At 47.9% G+C, this 24842-nt stretch overlaps 1 protein-coding gene across 2 annotated transcripts; it reads right to left on the reverse strand.

Annotated features, from left to right (window-relative positions):
* Positions 1-891: 891 nt before the first annotated feature.
* FBXL18 (F-box and leucine rich repeat protein 18) lies at positions 892-24491 on the reverse strand. 2 transcript variants are annotated; one of them, XM_032704238.1, is made up of 5 exons: positions 24398-24491; positions 23393-23593; positions 21010-22550; positions 18148-18366; positions 892-6275 (listed from the first exon to the last, which is right to left on the reverse strand). In XM_032704238.1, the coding sequence occupies exons 1-5, from the start codon at positions 24413-24415 to the stop codon at positions 6119-6121; spliced, it is 2136 nt and encodes a 711-aa protein (XP_032560129.1). In that variant the 5' UTR covers positions 24416-24491; the 3' UTR covers positions 892-6118. The 2 variants fall into 2 exon arrangements, with proteins under 2 accessions (XP_032560129.1, XP_032560130.1); XM_032704239.1 differs by lacking the exon at positions 24398-24491 and adding an exon at positions 24191-24291.
* Positions 24492-24842: the final 351 nt, after the last annotated feature.

The following is a 24842-nucleotide window of genomic DNA, read 5'->3' on the forward strand; positions in this document are numbered from 1 at the left end:
TAGATAAAAGTTATTGGAACAATAAAATCCATAAGTTAAATACAAGCACAGGAGGGATGGAGGGAGGGTCTCTGCTCCGTGCCTGAGTGAGCAGACCTGCCAGAACTGAAAAACAACAGAGGAGGGCCCGTGATCCACCCTGGAATAAAACCTTGGATCACTGCAGGCAGAGATCCCAGCACACAGTCCCAGCACAAGTCCTGCTCAGACTCACTCACCTTTAAAAACTGATCACATCCCCATTCTGACGCTCTCCTCTACTTCACCTACCTGGGGTGAGCTGACTTAAGCACGTGGGTATCTGAGCTGCACCGTTTTCCACAAAGCCGAACCTCCTCTGTGTTTATTTTGTAGATTTTCTCAATCCAAAGTAGGTGCTGAAGCCCAGTTTCCGTGTACCACTACCCCTAGAAACAACAACACAAGAGTCAGCTCAATAGGATGCACATTTTCTCAAGCATGGGACACCTTCCACTAGGCCAGGTTGCTCCAAGCTCCATCCAACCTGACCTTGAGTGTTCTGTCCCACAGCAGCACGGCTCAGCAGCTGAGTGCTCCAAGATCCATGGAGGAGAAGCATTTCCTAAACACAAAGTAGCTCCTTCTTCAGCAGAGCCCTCAGCCACAAGCACCATGGTGAGTGGAGCAGCATCCCAAAACCTCAGGCCTGGGGGAGTGGGGCTGTACCTCTTTCAGCAGCGCTCACCCCGGTGCTCCCAGTGACATTCCACAGCTCCCAGTTCAGGCTAGGGCTGCACCCAGGCACATCCCTGCCCACACACTCCTCACCTCAAAACGCAGTGCCAAAGTGTGCCTCCTGGGAGGCACTGGATTTGGGCTTTGGGCTCCGGATTTAGAGGGAAATAGGAAGCAGGAGGCAAGGAGGCAGACTTGGTTCCAAATGTTTCACTCTTTATTTGAAGTTTTACATGCCACCAGCGTACATGAAAGTTGCACATTCAGAATTCGACTCACTACGAGGACAAAGGGCCAGATGCAAACACAAGTGTCAAACGAGCGCACGGATGGAGGAGCCCAAACCCAGGAGCTTGTCGGTGTCCGTGACCAGGCTGTCACCTTGATGGCACTTGGGGTGTCAGAGCTGAACCCACAGTTTTAGGGCCACCTCCCTTTGCCATCTCCAAGGTCGTGAGCTGGGTCTTCTCTCCTAACGCAGCACCCTTCCCTTCCAAACAAGCATTTTTGGTAACATCTCCACCAGAACTGAGGGTGTTTGGAGACCAACTGCCCATTTAATGCTTTCCTGAATTCCCCTTTTCTATCAATGCCAGCAGTTTTTACAAGGAGAAACAATTTCCACCCGCTGTTTAGAGGGAGAGATGACAGAAATAGGGACTCTTACACTGACATTTTATTTTCAAAGAAAGTTTTGATAGAAAAACATTTTCCCCAGCAGCCTTGGGCAGGGAGTTGCAGCTTCCACTTCAAAGGACAAACTTCAAAAACAAATCCAGTGTCCTAATGGTTTTGTGCTACATTACTTAATTGTCATACAGCTAATTAGCAATGCCTGATTTCACATTCTCTGTACATAGATGAAGTTCACAAAAGAAGGGGCTACTTAAAAGAATAAATAAAACAAGGCACCAGGCAGCCAGACTCCGACAACATTAACATAAAACGTTACACTTTACCATTTAAAAAACTGAAATAAAACCCCCATAATGATTAAACCTATATTGATCTGTCTTCCTTCAGATCTCAGAGCTTTGGATCTCTGCAAGAAGGGGGGAGAACACAACGCAGCAAGCAGGGGCTTAGCCTGTGCCTCTCTGTATGTATTTCACCAGCGTGCAGCAGAGATCTTTAAAATTCTAATTATTTCCCTATCACCAAGTAAGATCGGGATCAATAGATGGTACAAACTGACCCCTTTCCTCGAGTGTCAGGGGGAAATTAAAAAAAAAGAAAGGGGAGGGCGAACCGAGAGCGTCAGAGGTCAATGCCACAAAACAATAGATATTGATGTCTCCATTCATTTCAAACAGCGGAAAGGTCAATGCCTCCCTTGCTTCATGTTTTATGGCTGAAATCCTGCTGCTAACAGCAACAATGTTAGTAGTCAGACCTCATCCATCCTTTTTTATTATTATGATTATTTCTAACCAGGTTAGCCATTTTGAAAATTTGACGAAAGCTGGGAAGCAGCACTGGGGGCTGGGTAGGAGGAGAAGAGGGGGAGCTGCCCTGGAAATTAATAGAAGGGATGGTTTCCATTAGTTTTCGAGTCTGCCTGTCCCTTTACCTGTGCCCCAGTTTGTCCCTCACTGCCCCCTAAAAAATGAAAAGGGCCTGAGGCAACATCCCTTCACTATTAATCATTATTCCCCGTACAAGATCCCAATTGGTTTCTATGGAAATGATTCTCCTGCTGGAGTACCCCGGCTGCCTGTGCATCTCATCACACAGGCAGGAGAGCTGCAGTGTGTCTGGCTTCCAGTGCAAGGTCCGTGACTCCATCCTGCCCTATCTCCTCTCACTCCAATCTCGTCTCCTCCTGCCAAACCCCCTCCCCGACAGACAAGTGACTGCAGCCCAAGCTCTCCAAAGGGAGGAAAGGCTGTCACCACACAGCTCCTTCCCCAGACGGAGCAGTGGATACACTGTCACTTCCCAAAGAGACCATGAAATCAGCTTTGCAAACAGCTGAGGAGGCAATCCTTTAACCTACACTGCTCCTAAGAAACCCAGGGGAATACTGATGACTTAGCCACTCCGAATTCCCCACACCAAAACCACTGTCACTCCAGAGCCTCCCAGCCTGCAGGAACCAAATGCCACTTCACCAAACAAGACTTTGGACATAGCAGAGCAGCAAACAACAGCGGATTTTAGGCACTAACAGCACCTGTCCCAGAGTATCCTTCTCCCACAGAAGCGTGGACACCTTGTTGGTGATCAAAGCAAAGACTTCTGCTGCAGTTCCCAAAGCTTGGAGGTCTGCTTGGGAGCACAGCAAGGAACAGGCCAGCAGGGACTAGGATCCTGCAGAGGCACTCCCTGTGAGAAGGGCACCTTCTGGAATTGAATTCATTTGTTTTAGACTACGGACAGCAGCATCAGCAGGCTCAGAGATCACCTCATTAGATGCTCACAGACAGCAGGAGGGAGATTTCTGGAGAGATGGGGACAGAGAACAGAGAAAAGGAGGGGGGATTTCATATTAAATAAAAGCCAGGTGCAGAACACCCATCTCTCTACTCCCCTCTTCTCCTCTACGGCTTCCTGCAGGAGCCTGAGCGCTGAGTGGGCTCCGAGTCCCAAGCATTGCTCCGCTCAGAACATATGGAGCTGTGTTTAATAGCCCAGCTCTGCCAATTGGGGACTATTAGGGTGGGTTCTTTTCCCAGTGTAAATGTTGCAGAATATAAATTGTAATTAACACCGATGCCAAAATAGCACTTAGAGAAAATAAGCACATTATTAACATCTGGTGAATCCTGCCTGGAGTGCAGAAGCAGCGGAAATTCTCACTCACCATAAGAGGATTTCTAGTAGAGATATCGAGCACTGGCCCGGAACTGGGGGTGAAAGGAATTTTTATCTCTTTATCACAATTTGGGATACTACCTTTATCACCTGTGGGTGACCTTTCCTAGCCCTGGTTGTACCTGGTAGCATCACCAGGATTTCTGACCCACTTGCACAAATACAGATGCCTAAACAACATATCCCAGGCAACAGAATAACAGCATTATAAAACATGCCTGATTGCTGCCCCCATCCAGCAAGACACAAGGCAGGTGGATATGGATGTGCCAAGCTGAAGGAACAGCCTGTTCCATCAGTTGACTGCAATCCCAAGACCAAAGGGTTAACAGCACTATCAAGCAACAGCTGGTTTCTGAACACCTCTGTCCTCCATCCAGGTTTTCCAGTGGGACAGGAACAGGTGAGTTGGCAGCACTACCAAGCTCTTGCTGATGCCACAGCCTGTTTGTGGAGGGGAAATCCCTGCTGAGGGTGGGAACAGCCTCGCTCCTGTAGCACGTACCAAACTGCTGGGATTCCTTCACAGGACTACACAGGTTCCCTCAGGCATCAGAGAGCTGGTTCCATATCCTCAGCCTTCCCTCTGCCCTGCCCTGCAGCCAGAGGTACAAGGAGGAGAAAGCAGCTTTGCCAATGCTTCAGGCAAGGAGGTGAAAGTAGCTTTGCAAACACTCTCTCTAACCCTCACTAGCTATCCTAGGAAAGAAACCTGGACAAAAACCAGGCAGAGCTGAAGTGGCCTGAACTGGACAGAGCAGCAGCTCATGTTTCTGCCAAAACATCCATCAGATGCGCTGAAGTGAGGGTAGAAGGAGAGCAGAAAGCTATTGGAAAGGGAGAGAGGGATTCAAACAGGCAAGTAATATGACAAGAGGTAGAAAGAATGACCTCATCAGGGAGAATGGGAGGGAAAAGAGCAGCAGGATGCCAAGAACAGGGCACCAGCTCCTGACACTCACCTGCACGGAGCCAAACCTGAGGCAGAGCCTCAAACGCTTCTGGAGGGCTCAGAGCTCAGCTGCAGCATTCCCAGAGGAGCACGAGCCAGCCTCGCCATCCTGCTGCCAACTGCAAACCAGAGACTGTGCTGGCTCCCTGTCCTGAGAGGGGAAGGGAGGGAACCCCAGCAAACCATGCAGGGCTCGGTTCCATCGAGGCACAGACCTGTGCCAGCAGGAGCCTGACATTTACCTGCTCCTTATACTGTAACCTCTCCAAGCACAAGGGTTATCACAGCCTGGCTCAAGATTTACACCTGCAGGACAGACTTTTAGGCAGGCTCACACCTGGCTGACAGGAAAATAAGGAGGGAAAGTCCTGCAAAGCTGGGAGATGCACTTTACTCTCAAATCTAGCCCATCAGACCAGGGCTCCTATGAACGCTGAGGGCAGAACATTGTTTGGGAGATGGCATCTTGTGCAGAAAATGCTGACAAGGAGATGGGGATATCATCTTTGGACAACTCTGGGCCTCCCCAGGAAAGCACTGCTCAACACATTCGGGATTTAGGTGAATTTAGACAGCTCTGGTCAGTAGCTGCTTTGCAGAAGAAAGACCTGGTTTGCTACCAAGGGAAATTATGCCACCCAGAAATGTAGCTCCAGGAATTCATTACTTGGCTTTTGGTACAGCTGTCTGATGCTTTCAAAAGTGCTCAGTAAATAAGGCAATATGAAAGTGATCCAGACCACTACTGATGCCTGAGGAAGTTCTGTGGAGCAGAGAAGCCGACTGAAATCACACTGTGAAAATACTTCATAACATCTCTAAAATTAGCATGAGCTCAAGGCATGGGATATAAGGACAGAACTGGAACACTACATTCCCATCTACACTGCAAGACAGACTGCATATAAATCAGATCTGAGCCTCAACTTATTTACTGTAGGCACCATCTACCCTAAGACAAGGATTTCCAAAAGAGCTGAGAACTTCTTCCACCAGACCACTGGAAACAGCATCAGCAAGAACATACCATGATTGAGGTGTTAATGACCTTAATTCGTTATTTAAAAATAAAAAGAAGAGTCCTTGTGGTACTTCTCCATCAAAAAACCCCTTTAAATATCCAGGACTGCACGTGTGTGACTACAAATGCCTATTTGTAACATAGAAAAGATGTGATGCACTTCAATTGAGCAACACATTTTTGTGCCTCTCAGCTGGCCTAGGCTTTCTACTTTGCCAAAAACAGACCGAAGCAAAGAATGATTTCCACCAACATCACAAAGCACACTGCCAACGTACACAGGGGCCCTTGGGAAAGACACCAGGCGACACGGGGGAAAGAGCATCGTTAAGTCAGTCTCTCTTACCTTTAACTTCAGCAAAATAACGAAACAATTCATATCAACCGCAAGGAAATACTCATCAAGATTCCAGAAGCCTTTGAGACAGGATTTTCAGATGCAAGCAAACATCCAACAGATTTTTCCCCACTGCAAAGGACCAGCTTTTTTCTTTATTATTATTTTGCAATTGCACCTGGTTAAAGTGATTGTACAGCATCCAGTGAGGTGGCCAGGAGCCGAAGACGGGCAATCCAGGCCAACAAGAAGCTATTCCACGTGTTCACGCTGACTTGTCCTTTCCCTGCTGTGACAGTCACCACCACAAATTGGGAGGTTCCTCGGCCACTCTGCTCTTAAACAAGGTAATTTCATCCAAGTGCCGCATGGGGACATCTCTGATGACCTCTGTCAAGTCCTCATGAAGCAGAGGGAAAATGACGACATTTAATGCAGGGCGTTCTGCCTGGAAACTAAATCAGACACAGGTTATTAGCCAAGGAAAAATACCAATTCTCCAGTGCAAGAGAAAGGAATGGCATGGATATCGATCATGCAGGGGTGGGGGCACGGAAGGGTTGTTCAGAGGAGGCAGGAGGGGCAGCTGGAACTCCAGGTCTCCCTCTCTTCCCTCTCTGTGTTAGCAGGGAGTGCAGGCTGGGTTTGCACCCCTTCTCAGTGAGTGTGCTGAGCTGACACAAGCCCAGATTGCACCTAAAACAGGGAGAGAGGAAGATTTTCTAAATTAATAAATAAATCACAAAATACAGGTATTCTCAAAGGACCAGAGATCCCAAGAGCTCTGCCCAAGCCCGGCAAGGTGCTCAGAGATAACAATTTAAACCACCTGCAAACCAGCAGCAAGTTGCAGAGCCATTAGGAAAATCAGGCCAGAGCAGTGCCAGGCATTCCCTGGGGGCTGAGCCTGGGATTATCACTTCAGGCTGGGTTGTTCTGCATGCAGAGTCTACACTCTGCAATTAGAGCACAGGCAAGTTTAGAAAGCTCAGATGTGCAGATAAGCATTTAAGTGTGCTCACACTCACACACACTGCAGCCTCCTTTTTAATCCAGGCTGCAGAGCAGAGGAAGAGATCTACAAAAGTTAAAGCCATTAAACAATGTAGAAAGAACCACACAAAAAGAAAAAAAAAACAAGTCCCCATCAGCCAGTACCCTACATGACAGCAACCTGTGAGGAAGAGTGGGGGAAGAGAAACAGTATTACTCACTGTGGTATAGCAAGAGTTCAGTCTTTTAAAGCTGGGGGGTAAAACTGTAGCATAATTTCCCTTAAGAGCTACACCTTAAGATTAAAAAGGCTTGTGACTCTTAGCCCTGTGCCACCAAGATGCTTCCCCTGAATGGTGTGACAAGGACCAGTTCATTATCACTCTCAGGGAGGCAGAGTCACACTGGCAGCACCAGTCCCTGGAGGCCGTGCTGAGCCTAAAGAGAAGCTCACTGCTCAACAAACTTCTCTTTGACAGATGAGTGCCTGGAAGATTCCCAGCTCATCACTAGCTCTGAAACGGTCAGATTTCTGTCAGAGAGGGAACGGTTGGAGATTCGGCTGCTGGAAACACACATGAAAACCCCAGGAAGCACCACGGCCAAAGCTGAAGAAAGGGACGCAAGAGACTGGCATTTCCTGGGAGACAGAAAGGATATTTCCATCCACAAATTATTTGGAGCTGCCAAAAATGTGGCAGAGAAACACCCTTTCCCAGGCTAGTTGCTCAGTCCTGGTGGGTTAAATTCATTTGCCTAAGTAGCTGCAGGAGTAAGGATTTCCAGCACTACCCGGGGCAATTTTATATCTTTCTGCATCACAGACCTGCCCATCATGCCTCATGCCTAAGGGCTGACAGAAGAGGACACGGCTCCTCGAGTGGATCTGGGGGCTTGTGTAGGAGCTGTGCAGCTTCTTACTTCCACAGCACTGCCCTCAAGAAATCAACCAGCAAAATAACTGCTGATCTGGGAGGCAGCTGGTAAAGTCTGCAGTGATTTCATATAAAATACAGTCAAATGTCTCTTTGATAGTCCCTCCTCTGCCTCAGCTCTTCATGTTTCTTATCCAACACCACAGTCCTGCAGAGAAAATCATGTTAATAGACCAAGTTTACTGAAGTTCAGCAAGGAAGAAACTGCCATCTCCCCAAGGGAAACAAACCTCTGCTTCCTCCTTTGTATACAGACTCTCCCAAATTGGATCTGCATGCTGCCTTCTCACCATATACAAAATTGTAGTTTATAAGCAGCCTTTACATGTAGCTATAAAAACAAGAACCCAGACAAGTTTACATGATGAACTGCCACTGAGACAAATGAAAAACCCCAATGCACTCAGTGTCCCTTCCAAAGAGGCTGGGTCTGTATGATGGGTTTGAACTTCATCTTAAAAAAAAAAAAAAAAAAAAAAGGAAAAAAAGAAAGCTTTGTAATTTTCTCCCCCCCCCTCAACAGGAAACTGTATGTTACTGCAAACCTTGTAAATTCCAAACCCCAGCAAGTTGATGCCGGAGAATTCTTTCCATGTACAATTTGCGTGATTTAAGTAAAAAAAAAAAAATCAAATGCACATGGTTCACTATTATTCTCAGCTAAATGTGCGTGCAAAGCCTCTCCTTTAACTGCCTGTTAAAAAACACCCTGATTTTAACGAGCAGCTGTCATAATGTTAAACTGGGATTAGCAGTTCCCAAAAGCAGCCTCCCTCTGCAATCTATGCTCCTTTAGTCCTTCCCCGGAAGGCAATTCCTTTCTTCATACACCTGTCCAGGTGGGCTAGATTAAGTGAGAGGCACTTAGAGCACTAGTTTGAAAGGCCTCAGGCATGGGGAGGAGATAACAAGAAGGGGAAGAGAGTGAGTTAATGAGTTGCAGAATAGCTCCTGTAATCTTCTTGAGGGTTCTTTCCTCATTCCACACCTGGATGGACTTCAAACTCCATCCACCTCTGCAAACGCATGGCTTGTAAAATTAAAACCCAAAGGACAGAGAAGGATGTCGACCTGGGGAGACAAAAGAGCTGCAGTTTCAGACATGAAACCCTGTTTGCTTTTTTTTTTTTGCTCCGAGGGAAAAAGCCAAGGATATGCTTGCTTGCTCTGCTCTACAAAACCTCCAGACTAAACTCATCACGATTAATTAAATGAAAGCAAGTTTTTTAGGCAACTGACTTGCAGCCCCTCCAAAACAGATCCTTTAATCAGAAACAACCACTGGGATAACAAAGAAAACACACCCCCCACACTTATATTTTCCAGCATAGCCTCTGGTCCAGCAGACTCAACACCAAACCAACAACCACCCAGCAGGAGCTTTCACAAGAAGGTCTCTGAAGTGTCCTCATTTGGATGTGGACATAGAGCCAGTCGGGCCTCAGCAGCTGGTTGGAATAATCCACAGAGCTGGGAAACAACACCAAAGCACACCCTATGTCACAAATTCCTCCTGGCATCAGCAGAGGTACAATGTCTCCCTGCTGTTAGATCTTGAACACGTTGTACGTGGATGAAAGGGTTAACAATGGTTTGCTCTTTGTCTCCAAAATTATCCCAGAACAGGTGTGGACTGGACACAGTAAGGTTATTTTCAAGTGAACAGCTTGGTAAATAGCCTAACACTACACTCTCACTTACTTCCAACCACTGTGGTAGGATTCAATATGTAGGTCAGTGACAAAGTCAAAAAGAAAGAGAAAAAGTCTAAAGCAAGGCTGCACTTTGATCAGATTTCCTCAATTTTAGCAAGACAAAGGAGTCCCTCCCTGGAATGCAGTTATCTCCTGGCAAACACTGACATACCTCTCCAGAGAGCCCAGCAAGTCCCCTGCAGACTCCACCTGCTGAGAGAGCCAAAGGGCAGCCCAAAGCCATGGGGAATCTCACCAGCCAGCCTGGAGGGATGGATTATACCTCCCTGCAACTCACAGACTCAGGAAGATGACAGCTCCCCTGTGTTAGGTGCTGCTCAAACTTACCTTCTTTACTTGTAAGGAAAGGATAAGGCAGTATTTGGGGCTGAGGAATGTACTTCCCCTTGAGATTTCCAGAGAAACCCAAGGAAAGCCCTATGCCAAATTCCAATGTTTCAGCACATCCCACTTCCCAGAAGCTGGCAAACAAGAGAGAGGGCACACAAGGTGGGATAACCGAGCACTGCCAACAAAAGCAGCACACAGCAGATAAAGTGAGGAAATACAGTGTATCAGGAGTGGATCAAGGCCAGATCGCTGAACTCCACAAACTGAGCTGGCTTATGGGAAAAGAGGTTCCAGAGATGGAAAGGAAGGAAGGAAACCAGGAGAAGCTTGATTTAGGGAAACACAGCACAGCAGGGACAGAGCAGAGGTGGACTCTGGTTGGCATGACTTTCAAATGCAAACCAGTCTCTGCTGCAGTTGCACACCTTTTCCCCTCTCTGTCCAGACCTCCCCCACAGGCTGGTGAGCTGCTTCTGGAGAGGCACAAGTTTCCCAAGAGAAGAGAATTGGGACCAACTCACTTTTTGCCCTGTACGCAGCTCTTTGATCTACACTCACAAACCCCTGTTAATCCTCTGCCAGGCACAGCCTAAGCCTGTTTTCTCTGGGAGACTTGCTCACATCTCAAAGTTCAAGTGTGGCATCTGTCTTGAAAGCCTCAGCCAGCTTACCTGAGCCAGGCTGGAAACTCCCTTCCTTGAGCATGGCAGGGTGGAATGGAGGAAGTGCCAGGACAAGCTGGAGCAGCTGGCAGCAGCATGACCCAACATACACACACACACTTTCCTTGTCTTCTCAGGGAAGGCCAGACAACCACTTAAAATTTGTTCCACTGGCCGTGTCCTGACCTCAGTACCAGGGAGCTGCAAAAGCTCTCCTTGCTTACAGTGATTGCCAGTGAAGCTTCTCCAGAGCATTTTCCAGTCATGCCAAAGAAACTGCAGGTGGGGTTCTCCCAGACCCCTTCCTATGTGAGCAGGGAGGACTCTTGCCCTCCACTCATCCCCCAGAAGCCTCTCAAGAGGGGTGCAAAGCCTCCCCACACTGACTCTAAAGCAGACCCATTCCTTAGCGCCATTCTCTCTCCAGTCCTGCCAGAGTGCCAGCACTGAGCAGACTTCATTACCAAATCTCAGAAATGGACTTAAAAAGTTCCCAGGGAAAGCTGTTGTGATTCCTCTGGCTGCTCTTAACTCCACACAATGAGATATTTTCTCCATAAGGTGTTTTCCTCTAGAGGTGTCTTCATCCCTTCATGTCCACACAGACAAACCAACATTCTCCCAAAGCCTGTCATTCTCCCTCACTGTAAATCCCATCACTACAGCCTCCAACTTGAGACCAAGGGGTGTAGATGGGACTCTGGAAATCCTTCACACACATCACTGCCAACTCTTCCCCCGTTATCTCCAAGGCAGCATCATCTGCCATTGCATTGGGCCACAGGGAAGGAGCAATAACACATCAGACTCATCCCGAGCAGAGGCAAATTACATCTCTCTGCTGTGGTTTCCCTGTAAGGCATGAATGGCACTCTGCTACTTCTCCTGTGAACTGAGGTTTGTATCAAACACGCCTGCAGATTGAGGTTCTTACATTATTTTGCCAGCTGAACTCTGCATCAGTCAAATGTGACTGGACAATTAGAGGGGGAGGGAATAAGAGCCCAAAGAGCGATGCCAGAGAGCCCAGGACACGTCCTAGGGGAGTGCTCTGCCAGAGCAAGCTGAAAGTTATTTCCTAATCTCTTCCACAAATTAAAAAGCTACTGCAATAACTGCTCAATTAGATTTATTTTACTATGGAAATGCTTTAAAGCTGCAGTTAATGCTTCCGTTCAGCCTTTTACACCCTCATGAAGAGAAAGCACGACAGTACTATTCCAATATTATTTCTCAGCCAAGAGAGAGAGGACAATCCCTGAAAGTTATTTCATGCACAAACCAATCTACCCGTTGAGGAAGGTTTCAGGACTGAATTCCCTTCAAAACACATGAGCTGGCAGTTAGAACGAGCCATTTGGGTCAACCACAGGAATGCATTTAAAGAAGGGGGTTTGTGAGTACCCTCAAAAGACGATAAATTAACATGGCAAACTGGGGACCGTACCACAAGCTGTGCTGGCTCATAAAGTATTTGAACCCACCCATAAACAACATCCCTGGTAGAAGCAAAGGTGTCTGGGCCACACCTCGAGCAGTCAGCCTTTGCCAAGCCCGCCAAGGAATCCTTGGGCAACGCAAGCTGACAAGGATGCAGTTTGTTACTCAGTCTGTGACAGAATGATTCAGGGGTTTCCAAGAGCAGGAAATGAAACAGACAATGAAAGCTTGAGCAGGATGCTAATGATTCACTCCACCAGCCTGGCGATACATTAAGTCTTCTGCAATCCCACTTCTGCAGGGCCGGAGCCCGCGGCATGCTGAGGCTGCCGGGGAGGGATCAGCAGCCACCACTGGCTCTGGGACACAGGACTTCTTCAAGGTCAGAAGGAAGAGAAGGTGCTGAAGGGATGTAAAACCAGCCTGCAAATCTTAAAAGAGCCCTAGGTGCTAATACCAGCTTTTTGCAGTGTAAATCCGATGCAGCAGTGCGGGAGCGACGCTGCAGGACTCAGCTGAATTCAAAGATCTTGCACACACCTACTGCTCCTACAGCCCCCTCTGCCCCCTCTAACAGTAAAAGGATTACCCAAAAAGGGATTTTCGGAGGCTGAGCCCACAATGAGAAGCCAGGCAAGAGGAATACTGCAGGGATATCCAGGGCAGGGAGGAATGCTTAGCCCTGAGGTGAGCAAAAATTCATTTGTGATAGTTCAGTCCTGTGGTAAATGCCAGGAGAGGAACTGGCTCACTCAGCACTTTACAAATACTCAGTTTCAGCTCCTTGCTCCCACCTGGAAGCCCTATTTCTGCAACTGAATCCCAGGAGGGTGCTTCTTCCCTTCAGTGAGCATGATAGCTCTCACAGCCACACAGGGCCACTGGAATCGGCAGTTTCAGAAAAGGTAAGATCCAGCCAAGAGTTTCATGTTAAAAAAGGGCAATAACAAGCAGAGAGAAATTTAGGTAATGCTACAGAAGATTGAATTGGAAGATCCAATTCATATGGAAACAGCAATTCCTAGAAAGTGGCAGGAATCTTATTGTGAAAGTCACTTCAAACTAAGCAGTCACAGGCAGAAGACAGGGTAACTTAAGTGTTTCACTTTCTCTGGGTCTTGGATCCCCAGAACGGGCAGATTGCCCTAAACGAGTAAAATTCTCCGCACTTTCCAACACTGGTTAACCTGAAAGTCACTCCAGTCAAAGAATCACAGAATTGCTTAGGTTGGAAAAGCCCTCCAAGATCACTGAGTCCAACAGTTCCCCCAGCAGTGCCAAGCCCATGTCCCCAACTGCCACATCTACACAGCTTTTAAATCCCTCCAGGGATGGTGACTCCACCACTGCCCTGGGCAGCTGTGCCAGTGCTTGACAACCATTTTGGTGCAGAAATTGTTCCTAATATCCAACTTAAACCTCCCCTGGCACAATTTGAGGCCATTTCCTCTCATCCTGTCGCTTGTTACCTGGGGGAAGAGACTGACCCACACCTGGCTCCACCCTCCTGTCAGGGAGTCACAGAGAGCAAAAAGGTCCCCCCTGGGCCTCCTTTTCTCCAGGCTGAGCCCCCCCAGCTCTCTCAGCTGCTCCTCATCAGACATGTGTTCCAGACCCTTCCCCAGCTCTGTTCCCTTCTCTGGACATGCTCCAGCCCCTCGATGTCCTTCCTATAGTGAGGGGCCCAGAACTGAACACAGCACTCGAGCTGTGGCCTCACCAGTGCCGAGTTGCACCAGTGCCTTTTGCTGGAGACAGGCACCAGCGTGGCTGGGCAGCAGGGGCAGAGAGCTTGGGTGAGGACTGCCACGACCCCACTCTGACCCCACAGCTCCGGGGGGATGCTGCTCCAGCGCCCCAGGCAGCCCCAGCCCTCTGCATTGTCTCCCAGTAGCTCCCAGGAATTCACAACAGCACTTTTGGGACACACGAGCAGCAGAGCCCAGCTGCCCACCCACCACCCCAAAACACACTCCGGCTGCACCACGGGTTTCCTCTCTCTGCTGTGGCTTAGCTTGGATTCCATTTCTATAAATCACAGCTCACCTCTACGCCATGACACTTTCCCTATCTGTATGAAGAATCCCTAATGACACTGTCTTCTTAGAGGTTTTTTGTTTTGCTTTTTTTTTTGTTTGTTTGGGTTTTTTGCGTTTTGTTTTTGAGTGGTTGTTTGTTTGTTTGTTTTCGTTTTTTAGTTACTATTTTATCCTAGCTTTCTTGATCCTTTTCTAAGATGTTTTTCCAAGGACTTTTCATGGGCTTGTATTGTCTGGTGTTGTCGAGTCCTTGAAATCATTACAATGGCAGGAGCTATTTAAACACTTCAGCTAAAACCGACAAAATTCTAAAGGCACACACTGGAAAATAAAAATCTGCCCTTGAGGCCAAGGGGATATTTGCCAAAGCATTTCCCATCCTCTCTTCCAGCCTGTTTTCCAATTGTAAGCTTCACCAGGAAAGTAACTTCTCCTGCACATTTGTGAAGTGCCCACTAACCACACCATGTAGCTGTGCAAGCCTGAAGTCATCCAAATTCCTTGCCCGCAGCATTTTTGGGACAGAGAAATACTGGCATATAAATACGATTATTTAGCACGCAGCCTCGGCAAGCGGTGGGACCTTCCATGGGTCACAGCTCCATCTACTGACTACTCCACAAAATAACAGTTTGGAAAGCCTCGGGAAAGCTCTCGGTAGCAAGAATCATCCCCTCGGACCTGCCTTTGGACACAAGGCTCTGTGCAAGCCTTTAGAAAGAATCCCAGCACAGCAGCTCAGCCCCAAAGGGAGAAGCAATTTTACCTTTTCTGCAAAGAAGCCTCTTGGCACAGCAACAGGTCTGGGGTCACTCCTGAACCTACAACCACGGGGCCTCAAACTGTGGTATTTTAGTGCTTCTGGAATTACTGCTGCAGTGCTTTCAACAGGAGACTTATTTAAACAGAGACAACACGCGCTTGGGGCTGAGCACTTCAGCAAAGTTTGGGTCCAAGCATAAAATGGAAAACATTGTGTTTGTTGGATGTGCTGCTATCTGAAGTGTGGCAGCAGCTGAGCACCATGTGATAGGAAAAAAAATGTCATTTTACAGAGAAACTGAGACTAGACCACCGTCATGTGAAACCTGAGGAAGATCAGGGAAGTGGATATGGATCACTGAAGCCACATCTCCCACTCTAACCACAGGCCCTTCTTATGTGCAGAGTATCTCCCTGAATCATAAAGGAGATCACCCCTCCCATTCACGGTGAAGGAAAAAGAATAAAGAAAAACACTGCAATGATTTATCTGCCCAGAGGGAAACAATCTTTACAGTCTTCTCTACAGCTCAGAGGAGACCTTGCCCTTGCAAGCCTCCTGTTTGCTGATGAGGCTCCAGATGAGCCCCTTCTGCCTCTTGTGTGTCATTGCAAAAGAGCCAGAACTGAATCAGAGGCTTTTACTGACTTCAATACACGAACTAGTTTGTCCCAAATATCAGCAAACTTCAAGCAGAAACTGCTGACCAGAAAGCTGGACACCACAGGGCCTGGCTCAGAGCTGTCACAAGACCAAGAGACATGAGAATAAGTATCTTTTCAGGCCAGTAGAACAGAAATACATAACACTAACCTCATTTTATAGTCAAAGGGGAGAGTTTGGGAATCATGCTGTAAGTCATCAGTGTGATGCAGCAGATTTAATTCCCAAGCTCCCATCACCACACCCTGTATATACACCATCTTCCGGTACAATTCCACAGCTGAAACAAGTCTGTTCTCCCCAGATGGGTCCCAGTCTCTTCTGTGACCCAAACCTGCTGTGCATCCACACCTGAAAAAGGACTACCCTGCACTACATTGCATTTTCAAGCCCTCCCAGCTCTACTTCCTGCAGCAAACTCCTGGTGTGAGCTCAGCCTTGGGCCTTTCCCATTCCCACTCACATTTCTTTTTTTAGAGGCACTGGGAGAATGGGAGTCACTTTAGCCCCATGTCCCTGTTCAAAACCATCTCTCAGCCTAAACACCACCATCTCCACAGCCCTAAAGCAGGAACTGTGATCCTCACTGGGACCTGAAGAATAGGGAACAAACAAAGGCTCATTCTGGTCCCTCCTTTCCACCCCTCTCCGTGCTTCTCATGCAGCACCTGCACACATTCCAAACAAATGGGGGAAAAAAAAATCAGGATAATTCACTTTATTTTATTCTGCCACAAGGATATATAACTTCCAACTTGCTGCCCAATGGGGTCTTCCAATGTAAAACTTGGATTAAAGAGACAACAGCAGCACACTTTTAGGGGAAGCCATGCTGTGTGAATTAGAGCCTCACCCACAGGTTAAAGCTCACACACATAGATTTTACTGCACATCTCTCTGCCCTTGGAGCAGCAGACAAAATGCAGCCAAGAGAAAGTCAATTCCTGACTCCATCTGAAGGCACATTTGTGCAAGGATAAGAATGGGATCACTGGAGAAGTCACGTGGTAAAGACTCGCTGATGGCTCATGGAAGACTCCAGGCTTTGCTTACACATCATTTTCTGTATTTTGTTCCTTCCATTTTATTACTAGAGACAGTTGCATGAGAACGGGATCTTTGTTGCTTAGGAGAGCATCTGCTCCCCCTACTTATCCTCCTCCTGAAGTCATAATCTTAGGTGACATCAAAATCGTTTCCAGAGCCACCAATTACAATGTCACAGAGGATTATGACTTCAGGTGTAGAATTTGCAGAGGGAGCAGATGCTCTCTTCAGCAGAAAAAGAAAAAAATATTATAAAACCCAACCTTCAAAAAATCCTGTTTTGATACAAGTGTCGCTATTAATAAAATACAAAAGAAAAAAATAAGTTTGACAGCCAGAACTGTCGCTAAATACAAAAATAGTTCTTTAACATTTCCATGAGGCATCAGCTGCTCTTTGGAAAGTTCCCAGGGTTTAGATTATAAAGAGGTACAGAATGCAGCGAGATTCTGTCCATGACAGAGAAAACAAGGGAGAAAATACTGCAGAATGGTGTATTTCTGCCCAGTAAGTGGACATCTAAATTTTGGCCAGTGCTGCAACGGCACCTCAGAGGCGAGGGAAAATAAAAAGCAGGAACTGTGGATTTGTGGTTCTTTCTAAGGATCCCCAAAGCACAGCTGAAATCAAACCAGAAATGTTTTTACAGATAAGAAGCCCCGTGAAAAACAAACTCAAAGAATCCTTGTCGCATCACAAGGAATTTACTCAGAGTCTTCCAACAATCCCTATCCCAGAAGGACACAGAGGCTTTCAGAGGCAGTAACAATCTCGGGAGCAGTTTGGTAGAGAGCTAATATAGTCACAGGCTCTTCTGGATTTGTTCCACGGAAACAAGCCAAGTGTAATAAGTCAGTTTGAAGCTGGAGGAAGGCTGGGGGGGGAGGAGCACCCTTTAGGATGCACTAATAACGCCATGTGATTTGAAATTTTTATTAGAGCTTAACAGGGCCCAGCAACAGTAGGTGACAAAGAAAACAGACTGAAGGCGGGGGGAAAAAAGCCTTATAGAAAAAAAAATAATAATGGAAAGTCTGTTGCATGGGAAATATTTTGTAAGGTGACTGCCACTATTAGAAGATTTCCAAATGCCAAGCGTAATTAAAAGCTCTCTTTTCAAATGCAGTTCACGGCTCACACACAAACGTTTCCCACCACGTGAGGCTCAGAACACTGCAAGGGGCCAAGCAAAATGCATTTAAGAACTGCCAAACGTGCAAAGGCAGTTTGTACCAATTCTCCCCCCTCACGCATCCCCCAGAAGAAAAAACCCTTCACAACAACCCTTTAAAGGCTTTGAATTGCGCTGCCAGGGGATTATCAGTAAGTGACATTTACAAGTGATTAGAGGACAGAGAATTATCTTAGTCACTTGTGGGAAAGGAGGAAAGCTTCAAGGTCAAATCTCTCAGTACTTAAAATGTCGGCAGATGTTTTGTTTACACAAAAAAGTGTCATTTGATTTATGATGGAGCTTTACACCCAGGGCTTCAACTCAGCCAACGGAACTGCAGAGAACATGGGTGGGAATGGAATCAAAAATTCATATGATACCTTCAGATACTTCACTGATTCACTGTTATTAAAGTAAGAGGCCGGTTTACCTGCCAAGCAGTTACGCAGTACCTATTAGCTTCTTGGAACAAGCGCTCCAAGCCATATAAACCTTGGCAAGCAAGGAAACGGAGATAAATCTCCAGCAGCTCCAAAAATCCCCCATCGACCCCCTTCCGCACTCACCTCCGCACAATGGATTGCTGGAGATTTTTGCAAACGGTAAGAGATTCTCCCATAAACATGTGGCACATGATGACCTCAAGGCAGTTGGCCATGAATGACATCACTGCGTCAGACTGCAGAGTCCCGCTCCGGGAGACGATGCAAAGCCGCTGGAGAGAGGAGCAGTGACTCAGTGCCTGGAAGAACTGGGCGCCCGCACAGAAGTACGGCTGTTCCAGCCTGCGGGAATAAACAAAAACAAGTCAATGGGCAATTCACACTTGGGACAGCTCTCAGACAAGAGGGAAGGCAGCGCATTCATGGGGCCCTGGCAAATGGATCGAGCAGTGTCGCCACTGCTGACAGACAAGGACACAAATGGGCACAAAGGCCCTAAACTGCAGAATTCCGGTGCCCGCAGGGAGCAACCCTGGAATAACCGTGGTTTTGCAAGTTTTCCAGAAAGTATGTTGGGTAAGACAAGCCTTGGTGCTGAGCAGCAGATCCATTCTGGTCCTACAAGCACAGCCTGGCTTTTGCTACCTGACATCCACTGAGCAGGTGATGTGGATTCTGCTCCAGTGCACAAGCACTGATCAAAACTGCCTAGAGAGAAGCAGGCATGAAAAACACACAGTGCACACAGGGTGATGCAGAACTTAAGCCTCTGGGACCAAGAGAGTGACCACAACCATCCCTGGCAAAGGATCAGAGGTACTCCTTGCCCATGGGAAGAACAACCATCATCAACCCAATCTTCATCCTAAACACTTGGCCCAGAGAAGAGAGACAGGATCCTCTGTCATGGTAATCCAGCAGGAAAACAAAATGACACAGTGAAGCCATACCTGGCCAATGTGGGGCCTGTGTTTTAACCAGCAGCATATCTGGGTGACTCCCTCACAGAAAGCAGCCTGCAGGAAGCAGAACCTGCTCAGGGCTGGTGTTACCAGGAGAGTTCATCTGCTTAGAGCAGATTTACTACAGGGCTTCAGAGCACTTGGGAATCTCAGTCATTGGGTCAGGAAGGCCAAGAGCTCCAAGAAGGTTAATCCATTAGGTGATAACAAGCTGTCGGTCCCAACCTGATCTGGATAATCTCTGCACAGCTTTTGTAGTACCTAGGGGTATCTCAGCAACTTAATCCTGTTAATTGATAAATTCTGTTTTAGTCTCAGCCTGCAACTGCTGTCGGGTGGCATTGCCTGAAGAGATCCTAAGAGCATATCAGCACTTCGGGTAATAAATTAAAATTAATATCAAAGAGATGGGCATCCTCTTCAATTTTTCAACAGCATTATTGGGTCACTGAAAATTTAGGACAAAAAGCTCAGAAAATTTAGGACAAAAAGCTCAGCATCCTGACAGCAGATTTGCAGGTGAATCCCTGAGACACGCCAGCCACGCTTGCACTGCCGCCCTTCACTCGCTAGATGGCAATGTTGCTTTGGAAGATCGCCTTAGACTGGAAAACTGGGAAGGGAAAAAAAGGGTGGGAACAGCAGGGAATCAGTCAAATGAAAAGGAAACTACATTATCAGGAGGAAGTGCTAAACACTAAAACCATCTTAAGCCCACATAAAACATGAGATCTTAGTCAGGAAAGAGGAATGATACCTTGCATCGAAGCATGGTAAAAGGAGACATCCTTGTTCCAGCCTTTATTCCAGGCTCTACGCTGCCTCCCACCTGTATTTATTGCTCCTGGCCTCCATTTCAAAGCCTCTGGAAACTACAGGGCCCAGGCTGAGCAAAGGAACACTGCACACCCAAGCGTCCTTCTCCAGCCCTCAGTCCTTCCGTGGCTCTTTGCTCTCCTGAAGGTTAAAGACACTTTCACGTAACCCAAGACATGGAGCAAATGAATTTCCAACAGCTGCCATCTCCTGGGTGAGAGATCTGCATGTTCCTTGCCTGTTATAAATGGGAAGTGGTGGAACATGAAAACCCTCCTGAGGTGTTTTAGCCACCCTGGATCCCTTCACTGTTGCAGTGGATCAGGAACAGGCCCACAAACAGTCCCAGGCAATGAGCAACCATTTTAGTCACAGCAACTGAACTGTGCCCACAGAGTGACCTTACTGCCACAACTATTCAGCATTTTGGACTCTTTTGTGAACAGTGCCATTGTGACAATGGGACTAACAGGTTCTGCATTTTCACCAAAATAACCTGATTGGGGGGGAGGAAGAAAAAAATAGCATCTTTCTAAAGTAATAACATTTGTGTTCATACAGGACTGGTGCAAGGAAACTATCAGTTTGTGCCCTTTCCTTTCACGAGCACATTTTGGCTACCATGAAGCTCCTTTGTGCACCCCTTAGGATCAGATTCTTTAAATCCTACCAGGAGAGGAACACCAACAGGACAAACTGTAAATTTGGAATGTTTTCAGTAAATTACCAAGAAAAGAAATAAAAAAACAAACAGGTGAGATTTTAATACAAACCAAAGGCAGAAAAATATCTCATTGGGAAACCTGAGGAGAACTCTACATTATCTGGACAGTATAGGAACCTCTTCTTTCCTGGAAATTTAAGAGATGTACATATAGACAAAGCCAAAAAGTCAGCAAAGGCTCATAGTATTTAACCAGCCCTGACAGGCTGCTAGCTCCCAAAATATGCAGCATCCACTCTTTCTTATCTAAGAGGAAGGCAGTCACAGCACTTTTTGCTCTTAAAACACTGGTTAAAGGGCACATCCTGAGCCTTCAAGGAACACATGCGATGCCTTCCCCTTCTCCACAAGTCAGGAAGGAAAATACCCAGTTTTCAAGCCATTGCAGCTCCTACAGTTTTAACAGTAACCACAACGAACCAAACACTACACTTCTGGAGATCCACAAACAAAAACGGGAGATGTTCAAGGGTAGCCCCTCACCTGAGATCTCTCAAACACTTGCAGTGTTTCAGCATGTCCATGAGAGCAGACATATAGACCACCTTCCCCATCATGCCCAGGTTGGCCAAGGAAAGAGTCCGCAGGTGCTGGCACTGCAGCCCGATGTTAACGAGCCCAGAGCCAGTGAGAATATTTGGCAGCTGTGCTAAGGTGAGGCTCTGCAGGTAAGTCAATTGGCTAATGGCAGCCACCTCTGAATCCCCCACGCTTTGTGCCCTGACACAAGGAGGCAACGAGTTCCGAATTGCTGGCTCGTTGCGGGGCATGGCAGAGGAGAAACTGGACCCAATTATTTCCAAGGTTTCCAAAAACCGGAGGCTTCCCATCAGAGCCCAGAACACTGAGGACTCTATCTTCTGATTTGCCTGGTCCGCTAAGTTCCTTGGATATGCCTGTATCCCAATCCGAACTTTCCTTCCAAACGTTTGGGGCACCAAACTAGGAGCCGTGGGAGGCTTCTCCACGGTTGCAGCAACATCTGTGATGGAGCAAACCGGCAGTGCTAACGAGAGCAGGTGCTTTAGCCTGGACAGCAGCTGGCACAGGTGGTTCCCGATGCTTTCGGAGCTGTGATGGTGGGCTGCAGACAGGTTGAGGTGCCTCAGGTTGCAGCAAGACACTACCAGGCTTTCCAAAATGCTGCTGTCAATGTCATCTTCCGCTTTCCGAAACAAGGACTCCGGAGCCAGACAGTGAACACAGCCACTGAGATTCAAACTGGTCAGGCTTTTAAGATCCCTCCCTCCATTAATCACCCTCTGGATCAGGTGCCCACCAGATAAGGTGCATCGGCTAAAGCTGAAGTAGAAAGGGTTGTTGAACTTCAAGTGTTGCAGGAGCCCAGAGCCATTAATCCAGGCTTTGGGCAATTGTAAAGCATCCAGACGTACATTTCGAGCCATGGAGTCCAGGAGGTTTTTGGTGGCTCCCGTCTCCGCAAAGCTGCCGGGGGCAGAGATCAGGAAGGCGTGGAGGTTCTCAGGCGTCCGATCACTCAGCACTGCCAAGTACAGCCTCACCACCTCCTGATTGACGTAGCCAGGAGCCAGCCTGGCGTAGAAGATGCGGAGGTTCTGGTAGTGGGGCACGTTGCTCTCGCCCACCATCAGCTGCCCAGAGAGCATGAACCCCTCTCGCGAGCGGTCGAGGATCTCAAAATAAAGCAGCAGTTTCTCAAGGCTCGTGCAGCACGGGACGACGCCGTACGACGGCGTGTAGAGGGTTTGCTTCAGCTCCGAGACACGGCTGAGGGTGGCTTTGCACTCACTGCTCAGCTGGCTGGCATCAAAGCCCGGGTTGACATCGATGGCCAGGGAGCGCAGGTGCTGGAGCGTGGAGAGCATCTTGGAGAGCCGGAGAGAGGTGACGTGGCACCCGGACAAGTTGAGCTTCACCAGGTTCTTGCAGCGTGTTACGTGATCGATGGTGGAGCTGGGCAGCCAGTAGCACCCGGCCATGTTCAGCTGGTAAATCTCCTTCCCGATATCCCTCATCAGCTGCTTCACTTTGTCTTTGTTCACCTGCACCCAAACAAAACCACAGTCAATGAGATATAAGGCACTGACTCAGTTTCCCAGCTGGAGATGGGAATAAGAGTGTTTGGCACTTAGATTATGTGGCTCATCCAAAGGTCTGGGCATGGCAGCCCAGCCAAAGAATTATTATACTGCTGGCACCTCAGTCTGCCATGCTTTGGACTCCTAAGATTACACATCCTTTAGCTTCTTAGCCCGCACAGTTCTGCATTACAGCTGTTCAGCAGCTGAGAGTGGAATGGGAACCACCTCCATTTTCTACCAGCAAATCTATTTCAGCAGAACTATCTATGGAAACTCAAACTGAAAAAAGAATGTTTCCATTCTTCTTCATCCAGTTTCCTCTTCTGGAAATGAGTAAGAGAGGCTTCCCTTTGCCCACACTTGGTGATACAGTTCCCATAAAACCCTTTAGTCCCAAGCTTTATTTCTGTCATAGCACATACACAAATTCTGGTTTCACTGACTGCATGCCTGAGAGCAACACACACAAGATTTTTTTTGCACAGCAACAGGGAAAACATATTTTGAGAAAATGGTAACTCAAACGGCTACAAAATGGCAGGTCACACTTACTTTTGTTTTAGCTTCCAGAAACACATAGAAGTTTACACTGACAGTATTTTATAAAACTAAGGGAGCACAGAGCTGTTCTAACAAAGCATTCTGGAAAACAAATGCTTTTATAAAACAGTTTATTGTGTGCTTGATTTCAGAGTTCAAGAACAGTCCATTCATGCAGACACATTGGAAAGTTCTACTTGGTGTTTTTTCAGAAGTCAGATTTGTCTTCACAGCTAACAGAAGAAGCAAGCTACTCTCCCCACCTTATAGTCCTTCTGAAGGAGAACTGTATGCGTCAGACTCTTGTCAAGGCAAAGTGTTGCGAGTTTCCTGCAGGTTCTCCTGACATTCAGAACAAGGTCTGTGCAAGGGACGTAGCTGAGGATGTGCAGAAGGATCTCATCTGAGAACTCCATCAAGTTGACACCATTGCTTTCCTCCTCACTCTCCTCACTTACAACCTCCTGGGGGGGGGAAACAAAAAGAAAAAAGAGCAAAGCTACTGGCTCAGAAACTTCAGCAACACTTTTGAGTAGACAGATACCCCGAGTCTGATAAGGATTTTTAAAGTGAGACAAAACAGAAACACCTGGATCTTTAAGTACTTCCATCTGCATGAAGAAACCAAAAGGCTCTCCCTCAGAAGACAACATGGAGATAGTACAAAACTTCACATGAGCCACAGTACCTTCACCCACTCTTTTGCTGTTGGTGCTTTGGAATGGGGAGAAAAAAAACATTTTCATTCATTCCACTTAGTCTGCAGTTGGAAAAGTGACTGTCCCTGATTCTTTTCTAAATATATCGCAGCCGTCTCTTTCTATATCTTTCCTCCAAGCGCCATCCGTTTCAATAACCTTAAGAGTTATATAACCACATCTATGTATACGTGTGTATATGGTTATATATATATATTTACACATACACACACCAACACTGCAGTCCAGCACCGGACCACCCACAGCTCTCCTGCCACATGCCCACACCTTAACCACGAAACCACAGCCCAAATAGTCATTAACGCCACGGCACCTCCTGAGGGGAAGGGGGGCTGCTCTCACCACACAGCCCCTGTGACCCCCTCAGAAAACACCCCAGGGAGAGCCATTTCGGCGGCCCGGCCCCACCGCCGAGCGCCCTCCCCGTTCCCGAGCCCGGATCCCGCCCTGAGGGGCTCCCGGCTCCCCCAGCCCCGGTCACCGGCGCCCCGAGGGGCCGGTGCGAAAGGGAAGCGGGAGGTGAACGGAGCCCCCCAAGCCCCGACTCACCTCTCCAGAGCGGAACATGGTGGCGGCCGCGCGGCCCCGCCGCAGCCGCCACCGCCTCCCCGTGCCCCGCTCGGAGCGGCCGCGTTCCGGGCTCGCTCCCCGCCGGCCCGGCCGCCTCACGGCTCTTCCGGCGCGGCCATGACCCGATTCCGCGACTGCGCCCGCCCCCTCCGCCATCTTGAGCGCGGCGCGGCCGCTGCCCGTCGCCATCTTGAGGGCGGCGCCGCCATGATGTGGGCGTGGCGGGTCCATGGAGTCACAGGATCACAGGATCAGTTAGGTTGGAAAAAACCTCTGGGGTCACCGAGTCCAACCTTTGGCCAAGCACCAACGTGTCAGCTAGACCGTGGCACTCAGTGCCATGTCCAGTCTTTCCTTAAACACCTCCAGGGATGGTGACTTCACCACCTCCCTGGGCAGCCCATTGCAATGTCTAATCACCTTT

The sequence above is a fragment of the Chiroxiphia lanceolata genome, chromosome 16, assembly GCF_009829145.1.
Source record: "Chiroxiphia lanceolata isolate bChiLan1 chromosome 16, bChiLan1.pri, whole genome shotgun sequence".
NCBI lineage: Eukaryota > Metazoa > Chordata > Aves > Passeriformes > Pipridae > Chiroxiphia > Chiroxiphia lanceolata.

Excerpts from the sequence above, each read along its gene's own strand:
- FBXL18 (XM_032704238.1), bottom strand. Across the intron at positions 22,551-23,392 it reads TCCTTCAGAAGGACTATAAG|GTGAACAAAGACAAAGTGAA; the intron begins GTGGGGAGAGTA and ends GTTTGGGTGCAG. Across the intron at positions 6,276-18,147 it reads CAGCAATCCATTGTGCGGAG|TTTCCAGGCAGAACGCCCTG; the intron begins GTGAGTGCGGAA and ends TGTCTGATTTAG.